Source organism: Gymnoscopelus microlampas, assembly GCF_963454915.1.
Source record: "Gymnoscopelus microlampas genome assembly, chromosome: 9".
In the NCBI taxonomy this organism is placed as follows: domain Eukaryota; kingdom Metazoa; phylum Chordata; class Actinopteri; order Myctophiformes; family Myctophidae; genus Gymnoscopelus; species Gymnoscopelus microlampas.
In genome coordinates this window covers 25,244,446-25,256,456 of record NC_139946.1, presented here as the reverse complement: position 1 = coordinate 25,256,456, position 12,011 = coordinate 25,244,446, and the positions used below count along the sequence as shown (strand labels likewise).

At 42.9% G+C, this 12,011-nt stretch overlaps 1 protein-coding gene across 1 annotated transcript in view; it reads left to right on the top strand.

The window, feature by feature from the left end:
- The window catches only part of scfd2 (sec1 family domain containing 2), a 185,689-nt gene that overhangs the window by 23,147 nt on the left and 150,531 nt on the right, over positions 1 to 12,011 (top strand). Inside the window, exon 4 of the mRNA XM_084067522.1 lies at positions 6,920 to 7,095. Coding sequence (XP_083923648.1) covers positions 6,920 to 7,095 — 176 coding nt within the window. The remainder of the gene's footprint in view (positions 1 to 6,919; positions 7,096 to 12,011) is intronic.

Below are 12,011 nucleotides of genomic sequence, written 5' to 3'. Positions count from 1 at the left end.
CTCATGCTGAACAACTTTCACACCTCTGACCTTTAGATCTCCCGCCATTTTGAATTATATGAAAAACAGTCAAAGCCTCCTGGGATTTTTGAGTAATCTGCACAAAACGTTTTACACATGAACTTTGGACCTATGCCGACAAAATGTTTGGGGTGTATTTTTTCTAAGTGAAAAAATGAAGCTTTAATGAGCCAATGAATATTGCAGTTTTATGACAATCATTCATCTGCCCCTAACACATATATGCAGACTCACATTTCTTTGAAAAGTTGCAGTAATGTAGAGGGTCATTCCAAATATCACTGAAACCAATCTTACTCCAATTTGTCAAATGGGGGCACTATAGCAATTTTTTTTAAATGCAAACTTTAAACAGGCAAAAGTCATGCCTCGTTTGGCCGACAGCCATTAAACCTGCTTACACATGTGCCTGACTCATGAGGAACATGTATCACGTTGACCAGCAAGCTCCGCCCTTAGATTGTCCGCAATTTTGAGCAGTTTGAAAAACAGTTTAAACCCAGGATTTTTCTGAGCTTGTAGATCGGCTGTTTTCACTTGTTTCGGTTCCGAGGAGACATACAATTTCTCTATCGGTAGATGGTCAGGGAACCAGTGATCTAGAGTAGTTTGCAAAACAGAGGCCTGGTCCGTCAGGGACAGAAAGACTTATATATATCAACAAACACTAGCAGGATTATCATATCTCTAGCTCAATGAGAAGAAAGGCTGCCTATGAGTCCGGAGGTCACCGGTTCGATCTCTGTCCCCGACCATGTGTTGAGGCGATCATGATTTGGCATTCGTAGGCTTACGCATAGTTTTACTGAGGTTAGGGTTAGTGAGGGTTTAAAATGCTCATTTGTTAATTGCATGGTCTTCTTTCTCTCAAGTTCAGTCTTCTATGTTTCTATGGCTTATTGTGCATATTACTTATCATTGCTTCTTTCTTTCTTCTCTTTGCAATCACTGGCCCCGTGTTATCGCTGCTTGCAGCTATATTTCTTCTTCTTATTGCTGAACTACAAGCTTAGGTAGATCTGCTATTTTCATTACTTTTGTGCAACACTCTTGTATGATGAAATAGGGAATTCATTTATGCAATTTTGCCTGACAGAAACAATATATTATGCTTTGACACTGCAGGAGCAGCTCCTGTACACACCTGACAACTTCTTGAATCACTTTCAAACTGGCAAGTTTATAGGGCTTAAGTGGGGAATTTTCCCATCACAAGTTTACACTATGTATAAAGGAGGGGGCGAAATGATTTTGTGCAGGCTTCCCACAAGTTGCAGTTATGTAAAATGAAGAATAAGAATAAGACTGACAACGTGTGAAATGTCAATAAAATATGTAGTGTACACGTTCCAGTTTAGGCCTAGATGTGAAATCAGAAACTTAATGCTACCCAAATCATATTTAGTTTAATGTCTGAGGTGGATTATTTTCCATCTACACCTGACAGTGCAGAATGTCCAATCATTGCACACATCTATTATCCAAACGTGATAGCTCCACTGTGTCCTGTCCTTCACCTGTGGCTAATAAATTGGGTCTATATACTACATGTGATGTTTTTTATAGCGTTTATGTACACCAAGCCGTCTAGAAGAGTGTTTTTGTAGGTAGGTAGCTTATGTATGTCAAAACATGTATTTATTTTATTCTATTTTAACCCAATGCTACATGTCACTCCACTATTTGCACTTTTGAAATTTAAGCCTCGAGACAATGAAACTTCTTTTTCAGAGCTTTAAAAGTTTCTTCTCACCGGCAGGTCTTTTCACCATTAATTACACACTGCATGGTTTTATGGTGTTGACAGGCATCTACTTGCAAATCAACATGAACAGGCACACACATCCAATTAAGGAACAATTAGCATTCATCATCTAGAACACCTGGGGCACAAAATCATGGGACTGTTTAATGAACCCGTGTTGGTTTTACCTAGCGTCTTTCCTCAAGAATAAAAGCAAGTATTTAACCATTTCTTTGCCATTCGCTCACCACATTATTTTGTTTTCTTCTCCCTGAATTGGGCAATCTCGTCTTTCTATGGTGTTTTTCCACCCATGCACACATTACATCGATAAGGTGTTTACTTGCCAAAGTAAATGTGTTTAAGACCTCACCCAGTTTAAGATAATCGGGGCAAGGTGTTGCCAAAAACTGACAAACACATGTTTTGTCAAATTACATCAGCAACAGATGATTTCACTCAGTATGACATACAGTACAGTACATGCTTTTCATCTAAGCCTTCCAAGGCTGAGTTTATATTACATGTATAATGGTGGGCGTATAGTGGAATATATAGGAGACTTTCCTCTCACATTATCATGCACTGACATTGTAACTGTATGTCTTTGGTGGTTCCTTAATATTCTTTGTGATGTGGAATACAAGTTGAGACATAAAAGCCCAAATATTAACCAAGATTTTCCAGTATTTGAAACACAATTTAATATCTCTGCTGACATACGTATGTGTGATACAATGGATGGAAATAAGGCATTATTTTTTATATTTTTTACAACTGAGCCTCTAATGTATTATTTACACACACACACACACACACACACACACACACACACACACACACACACACACACACACACACACACACACACACACACACACACACACACACACACACACACACACAAAAAGATGAAACAAGCTGTTTGAATGAAATACTAGTTGATTAAATTGAATCGCTGTGCTGGCCTGGAAAAGTCAAGTTGAGGGAGAAAGCGTACACTCTCACATGTGTTCTCGTTAGTCGTTAGGGAGCTATTAGACATGAACTTGCAGTACTGTACATTCCCTTTTACTGTGGACACACCTTTGTTTGAAACTACACCCTAATTATACAATCAGCTTGCTTTCTTAGTTTTGCATCTGGCAAAAACATGTGTAAAAACAATCAAAGAAAAGCTTTGGGGTGAAATCGAGTGACTCATTTATGGGACGATCTACAAGCTCACAACGTTTGTGAGCTTATAGATCGTCTATTTCTGACGTACTGGCTTTAGATAACGAGTAAGGCTCATCCAGGCCCGTTTAACAGTGTAATGTAAAACAGACTATTGTCGAACTCTCTTTTCTCAGTCCCAGTTTGTCTTTCTCTCTCTGCTGTGCATTATCCATACTGTGCCTCATGCTGCCTAGTGCCTACACAGCATTACTCTCTTGATTATGTTTGGCCAACTGTGTCCCATTCTTGGTTCCCTATTCTAGGGCAGAATTATCCTTGGCCCCTGGTTTGGATGTATTTCCCGGTTCTGGGCTGAATTATGCTTGGCACATCAGGCTTAGTGAATTTCGGGTATGTTGCCAGGCTTTTTACAGCAGCATATGTTCACAATAGGGCTTTTCAGGATGTAGAATATTTCTGGACGAGGGGGACTCGCTCCTCGGTAACGTTTTTAATTTCAACCAGAAACTTGATTCGCCTTTCGTAGACACTTGCTCCGCTTTGCCCCGCCATGGTGCCCCCGCAAGCACACAGACACACTTAGTCAGGCTTAAAGGCCGTGTCTCCCAGCAGGCAGACCTTCGAGACTGTTTAGCGCTGTCAGCTATACTTATCACTCACTGGGGGAAAGCCGGCGCTTTGTTATTGGGTTATACTAACGGGGGGGGGGGGGGGGGGGGTGCAGGCTTCGACCCGCTCCAGGCCTCCAGCGCTGGTGCTGAAAACAACATTTCACGTTCCACACGCCGCCTAATCCCGACTTCGACAGAGTCGTCTGTGCGTGGCGACCCTCCGTGTAGCATGTAGCGTTGTGGAGCGTTTTTTTTTTTTTGCTCCATTTTTCATCCTGGCCTGTCTGTTTCTCCTCCAGTCATCTGCCTGGCCCCGCTAAAGAAAACATTGGCCCCGTAGTCCAACAGGAAATACTCCCACATCTGGTGCTGGTTCAGAATATCAACATGAAGAAGTAGGCTTTATGGGGAGTTAATGTGTGCCCCTCTCTCTCTCCCCCTTCGAAACCCCCTCCCTAACCCCCACTAAATCCCCCCGCAGCCCTAGGGGTCGACCTAGACCCTCGTACCTCCAGGCTGCCCCGTGCACCCCTAGAACCCACCCAGTGCCCCCCCCCCCCCCCTCTTCCTGTGTCTATGTGAATCTTCCCGGTAAGCGAGAGGGAGAGTTAAGCAGGGGGTCTTTAATGGGGCACAAGGAGCTCAGTCTCTCTCTCTCTCTCTCTCTCTCTCTCTCTCTCTCTCTCTCTCTCTCTCTCTCTCTCTCTCTCTCTCTCTCTCTCTCTCTCTCTCTCTCTCTCTCTTCCCTCCCCCTCTCTCTCTCTCTCTCTCTCTTTCTCTCTCACACTCCCTCTGTGGCAGCTCTGTAAATAATCATAGAGAACCCTGCATTCACACATATTAGTCACACTCCCAGACAGCCTCTCAGGGACTCTTATCGCTGCTGTACTGCCACACTGCGGCACACACGTATGAGACTCACGTGTACATCGAACACACACACACACACACACACACACACACACACACACACACACACACACACACACACACACACACACACACACACACACACACACACACACACACACACACACACATCCGGTGGCACTCGGTTACACATTATGACTCATATAAACATTACGCTGAAGCCTCTGACAGTAGTGCTCCATCTCAACCGAAGCCTATGTGCAAATAATGGTCTTTTTTGAAAGATTTATATTTTGACATTTCTGTGCTTTATTTCAGACTAGTCCATACCTGTCATTTCTCCCCCGCCATGCATCAAGGCTAGGCTAGCTATGGGACTGCAACCACGACTACAGATCTCATAGTCTGCGAGGACCGTTCACAAAAACGCTAATAAACAGCTTACATTTTGGAAAAGCTATTTATATGATCTAGTTCCCCCCAGTTTCGGGACGCTTAAAGGGAAAACTGCATTTTATCACGCAGCCACTACTCTGTGGAATGCCCTCCCTTCAGCCCTGAAATCCCTAAATTCTCTTGCAAGATTTAAGAATGACCTCAAATCATGGCTCCATGGCTCCATCCTGGTCATAGTTAGATCCCTACCCAGGTTTGGTGTACAGGGAAAAAAGAGCAGACCAAGTACATAGCCAAAGGTCAAGTTTACAAAGTATTGAGGGTTTTAAGTCGTTAACTGTCTGAAAATACACATTAACATGAATCCAATATATAGTGCGGGTCCCTGCTTCATCTCTCTCTCAGCTAAGGGGTCCTTGGCCTGAAAAAACGTTGAAGAGAACATAGAGACGCTGAACGTTATAGAGAGAAAGGAAACCAAGGGGAGAAAGAGGGAGACCGGTGAGACATGTGAGATGGGGGTCTGATGGTCCTGGAGCTCACAAGGAGTATTATGGTCTGTGTGCACCAACTGGCACAGCCACCAGGCACCTCGCATATAATGCTCAGCTTATACTCCAAATGTGTGCCAGTCTCTCACTCTGAAAATACTACAAGCTCACAACGCATCACATTGTGACACGTATATAAGGTATAAATCAGGCTCAACAGTCTTAATGTATACAGCTGGCAGTCTTTCTCTGTGTCTGTCTCTCTCTCTCTCACACACACACACACACACACACACACACACACACACACACACACACACACACACACACGTTTCTCTCTCTCTGACAGAGATAATATTATCGTGTGCTATGGTATCAGTGTCTCCCCTCTGCCCCACACTGAGTGTACAATAGTTATTAAAGAGGTTGTTATGCTTGGGAATAGGTTGTCTATTTGTTCTGGGTCTACACCGTGCTCTTCCCATCAGGATGAGCCTGTGTGCATGTGTGTGTCTGTGTGCGCGTGTGTGTGTGTGTACATACCAACCTTTAGTGGAGGTTGGATTTAGTGGATGTAAACGCCTCCTTTTGGTTCGAAATTCAGTGTTTCCTCTCACCCATTGCGTGTCCCCCCTTTCCACCAGAGCAGGAAACGTATTTACCCCCCTCCTCATCAGCTACAACAATGGCTGATGGGATGCCAAATCTCACCAGTCACCAACAGCATCATTTCACAAGCCAACGAGGGCTTACGAATACCGTCTGGTTACATTTTCTGATTTGTAGACTTAAAGACAAGAAAAGATCTGCACACCGTCTTAGATGCTCCCAATTGTCCCAAACAAACACAACGCAACAGAAAAACAACTTTACGGCCTCTGCGGCCTTCGTCAGGTATAATAATTGATTTAATCTTCTACCTGACGAAGGCCGCTGATGTTTTTTCGCTTTAATAAAGTTTGTGGGAGCATTTAAGACGGTGTCCGGATCTTTCTTTTCTCTTAAGTTTTGCCTGTGTGATCCAGCACCAGTTGAAATATGTTGGGATGTTGCGTGCACCTCCTGGACTGCATTTGTAGACAAACCTAACCAGCAACAGTCAAATCGTGTGTGTGTCTGTGTGTGTAAAGTCCCCACCTTGCTTGGTACCCTCTCTTACAATCGTTACCATTGTGCATTTATTTGATAATGACAACAATCTGAAATGCCCAATATTAAAACCACCATAAGCCCTATAAATATACTTCTTCCTTCAATGAGTAGCGAAAATAGCCAATCTACAAGCTCAGTTACAAGCTACAGGCCCTTGTTGCTTTTGAGACGTTGGAAAACAAATGGAAAAATGTGAAATATTTTCCAAATTCTGCACGATTTTCACCTAGAATGACATGGCCAAAAGTAAGTATGCTAGGCATAGTGGTTGAAAGATTCGTTTTTGCGTTTCAGCAGATGCTATAGACAACCTCCATTTAGCCTATAGATATAGTGGAATGGAATGTATGCGCGCTACGCTGCGATTGGCACTTAATTAATTTGAGACGGTTCCAGACTTTCTAACCCACCACCCCAATTGACAACTGTATCTCCGACTTCCTCCGTCCCTGCAGGCCGCGTTACCCCCGAGCAGCTGTGCTCCTACGCGCAGCTGTTCCGGAGCAGTTTGGGGGCGCTAGAGAGCCACTGCGGAGTCCTGCAACTGGCCCTGGCCACCGCCCAGACCCTCCGCCACCCTGGCCTGCTGCGCTGGGACGCCTGCCTGGCCTTCGAGAGGCTGCTGCAACAGGTACACACACGCACGCACGCGCTCGCGCGCACACACACACACACACACACACACACACACACACACACACACACACACACACACACACACACACACACACACACACACACACACACACACACACACACACACACACACACACACACACACACACACACACACACACTTTAACCAGTTAAGACCTGAGGCTGATTCTACAAATGCTTTCTAAATCAGTAGTTCTCACACTTTCAAGATTTTTCTTCTTTTAAAAAACAAACAAACAGATGTACAAGCTCACAGCGTGGCACGAAGTGATGTGCTGTGAGCTTGTATGTCTATGCACCGCCATGAGAAGAAAGCTGACACGGTACTGTGACATTAGTGTCTATCTCTTATGTTTACATTTCTTTGCTATCTTGAGCCCCTTGTTTGCAAAAATATTTCAATCCTCGAAGGCCGCGGTCATGCGTGTTTTTAACCCATTAAGACCGGGACAACATCTGTGTCATTTTTGGATTTCTTTGGGCTATTCAAAAATAGCAGATCTACAAGCTCATAGCGAAAAATCATGAAAAGTTGTGCAAATATTCGATTTTTTTTCTTTTTTTTTCCCGGACATTTGTAACTCAAATCTTTGCTTCTGGGGGTTCCTTGAACTAAATATTTGACAAATTTTCGCTTTAAAAAATATATGATCCAAGATTTTGCCACAAATGTTCACGATTTTTCAAAAATAGCAATTCTACAAACTATGGGCTTGTAGATCTGCTATTTTTGAATAGCCCCAAAAAATCTAAAAATGACATAGAGATGCGTTCCAGGTCTTCATGGGTTAAAACACTATAAAGCAGTGAACATCTGCAGTGGTCTGTTTTCCAAATGTAATCTCGGTGGGAAACGACTGATCATGCACCATAACCATGATGTGTGCTAAATGCCAAAGTCCGTCAGGTTGTTTTGATGAAATGCAATGAATCCATTCACTGTCCTTGCACTGTACGCAGGATCTCGTTGAAGTCATAATCAAAAGTAAACCAAAATCAAAATGTAATCCAAGAAACGTTCACTTAAGACAGACCACGGGAATCCTGATCAAAGCCTGAAGCCTTCATACGCAGTCGAGGTCAATTTCTATGCTTTCAGAGATAAATTAACCCTCATTACATTTACATTTGATACAAATGAGAGGAAAACAAGAAGACGACACATAATATAGAGACACCCAAAGTCACAGACAACGTTCCCTGATTGTAATGGTCAGATGCTTTGTTGCTCAAAAACCAGCTGAGGAAAATTGAAGCACTGAAGACGTATATGAGTGTCTGTGCACAGCACAGCACAAACGCAGTGGTGGAAAGTAACTAAGTACAGGTACTCAAGTACTGTACTTTCAGGTATTTTTACTTTACCGGAGTACTTCCGATGTTCTATACTTTTACTTCTACTCCATTACATATCAGAGACAAATATTGTACTTTTAATCCACTACGATTGTGTGAAACTTTTATTACTAGTTACTTTGTAGATTTGAATTATTATTACAAAGCATTCATTGACCACTTCAGCCCTATTTAAACTTTGGCCATTTGAAAATAGCCGATCTACATTTTCAAAAGATTTTTATTCATTTTAAGACATAATGATAACTTGTGAAACAGGACATTCTTCATAATGAGTACTTTTACTTTTGGTACTTTTAAGTATATTTTGATGCCTATACCTTTGTACTTTTACTCAAGTAAAGTAAAGTTCTGGACTTTTACTCTTTTACTACATTGCATTATTGATACTTTTACTTAAGTACAAACTTTGAGTACAAGGTGGAAACCTTGTATGAACAAAATCATTACTTTTCAAGAAACTGAAACTTGTTCCAATGGATCCATTGTAGTTGTTATTTTGTCACAAGTACATGTTTATTCATACTTTGCCTGTATATTTTAGCTGTTCAGAAAATAGCAGAAAAACTCACAACGTATCGCCCTGCGCTTTGTGTTGTGAGCTTGTAGATGGGCTGTTTTTGCTACTTGTGTGCAAAACTGTTGTATGAGGAAGGATAAAATAGGGCATTAATTGAAAAAAAAAATACAAAAAAAGATTAAATACGGATATATGAGGTTCCTGCCCGACAATGAAAGCCATTCAATCATTAACATGATCACTTGTACTGACCATTCCCACAGATTGTACATTTTTGTGTTTCTAAGTGTGTCCAGGTAGGTGGGAGTGGGTGGGAGGGTACAGAACCCTGCGCCAAAACAGGCAGCCAGAGGAAAAAACACACTGCCTCATAAACAAGGCCAGTTGTGTTTGTAGGAAAAACATTTGGATCCAGTAAATGTCCCAAAAAAGGGCCAGATTTCCAGCAAGCTGTTTAGAGGTTGGTGGGAGATGAGACGAGGAAGGGGACTAGTTTACGGGGGCGGACATGGGCGGATGTATAACTGTGTCAAATCGTGTCACGGTCAGAGGGCAAAGAGAGAGAGAAAGTTTTAAAGTAAAAAAAACAAGACAGTCACTCTTTGTCCTCAGATTTATTAGTTTGACCCACACACAGTTTAGTTTGACCGTGCCAAACTGTTGTAGTGAAGCTGTTTGTTTGTCCGTCTTGGGATGGAAAACAGCCATTTGGCTCAACTATGCACTACTCTAAGAGATATCTACAGTATGTTCAGACAGGTAGCCCAAACCAAATGTTTGGCCTATCCAGTTTGGAATCAGAATGGTTCCAAACTGTCTGAACAGCAAAATAAACCACACACACACACATGGAAACAGATTTTTGTGAATCAGATTTTAACCACATTCCTAGCTGGTTTGAAATGCAATTAAAATCTATTTCTAAAGAGTGTGTCCACTCAGCCACTCAGGTTGGATATCAAACTGTCCAAAACATCACTTGCAGGCCAGCACAGCGACATAACATAAGCGACGTACAGTACAGTACTGATGTCTCTGTCACTGATGTCTGGTGTGACGGAGGAGTTCAGCACCACGACAGAACGACTACAGGATCATACAGTATGTCATGACGGACCAGATGACAGATATCCATGCTGTTGTTGTGTGCGTGTTGTATGTAGGCTGAAGCCTGATTTATACCGGGTCGCACGACGGTGTCACTTCACAAGTGAGCTTGTAGTTCTGCTATTTTCTGCCGACCGACACGCGGTCATATGACCGCGTAAACATGTACAGTATGTACGTAAGCATCACTCACACCTGTGTTGTTTCTGTCATTATCACAGCAACCGATCAGATACTAGGTCTGCACTGTCTGAAGACAGAAATCCCCTGATTGCTTGCAAATACCAGTCCTAAAGATCATAGTTGAGAAACAAATACATACGCAGCGTGCAGAGCGGCAAGGCGCCATGCTACAGCCACTTTAAGCTAACTAATACTAAAGCCATTTCCTCCCACTCTTACCTGCCTGTTTTCACTGTGTCTTTATATCAACTGCGGCAGTTAAGTTAGCAGCGGGACGGCACAGTATTTAGGAACTTATTAAAGTGAATCACGGAAAGAAAACAAAACGCAAGCTCACACCGGTGCCCGGTGCCAAATTGGAATTTGAGAACAACCTTGTAAAAACCTTGCCGCTTAGTCGGGGGGCCGTGGTCTGTTTATTACCACACAAAAAAAGAAATAAAGAACGAAAAAGAAGATTCAAGGGCTTTGAGTTCTATGCGTTCATCATTCTCCATTAGTCCAATTTGATGCGCTCCCATCCCCATGGTTGTGTGTGTGCTGTACCTGGATCCACTTGACCCCAATATTACTGCCGTCTGCTTTGACTCAGGCTCATAATAACTGGCAGGCTTTAGAGGGACGTCTGTGTCATTAAAGTTGATGGAGACTACGAAAAGAACAAGCTGTTGTTTTGGCGGTGTGTACCGTACACAGTAAAAAATGTTCATTGTCACTTTAACTTTAAAGCTACTATTCATACGTTTTTTGTCTCTCCTGATGGTGCATCTAGTGCCCAACCCTGGTGTACTACCCGACACCAGGGTCTGACTTTCTCAATGGAAGTGTAGGAAGACCCCCTCCAACCGCTGTAGATGTGTACTAGTTATATTATATATTAACATACGCTACCATACTGATTGGTTAAAAAACAACAACATTTTAGTAAGTCCAGGATTGTGTCTTTAACTTTGAGTTACAAATGAATAAATTAACACTGATGAAGTTATATAGTAATACTATAATATACATATATTTTGTAGCACTTGAGGGTTGTGTGAGGTCCAAATCACATTACTCCATAAATCAAATCTCACAATTATGTGTTCAGCGCGACGTGACAGTCTGTGTTTGTGATCGAAACGGAGCCCGAGGCTTTAAGCAAAATGAGTTGTGTGTCCTCCATGCACCCTCTGTTTATTTACTTTCCATGTGAGTTTTTCAACTTTTTCACTTTGGCTCGGTACGGACACAGAGAAGTTAATTACGTTAGAAAATGGCGGTCGGGGGGACGGCTTACTGCCGCGTCTGGCGGTCGGCCTGTGTTTACCCTGCCTGAGTGTGCGAGGGCTGCTGTGGGTAGGGGCTGGACGCAGCCTGCTGCTCGCTGGACACAGGGACAGTTCACTAAGGCCAGACACAGCACAGTCTGCTGGGGCCTTGTGGGAACCCCGCTAAAGCAACAGTCCAACGAGTTCAGGAACTCCAATGCCTCTGCAATATACGAACTGAGGACAATTCTACGAATGCCTTCTAAATTAGTGGTTCTCACACTTTCAAGATTTAAAAAAAATGTTCCAAAATAGCAGATGTACAAGCTCACAGCGCGGCACGAAGTGACGCACCGTGAGCTTGCATATCTGCTATTTTTGAATAGCCAATGCAAACTTAATGGGTTTGATGCAATCCGTGAGTTTCATATATATTTTTTGTCCTAGCCTGGATTCGAACCCTGGTGTCCGACG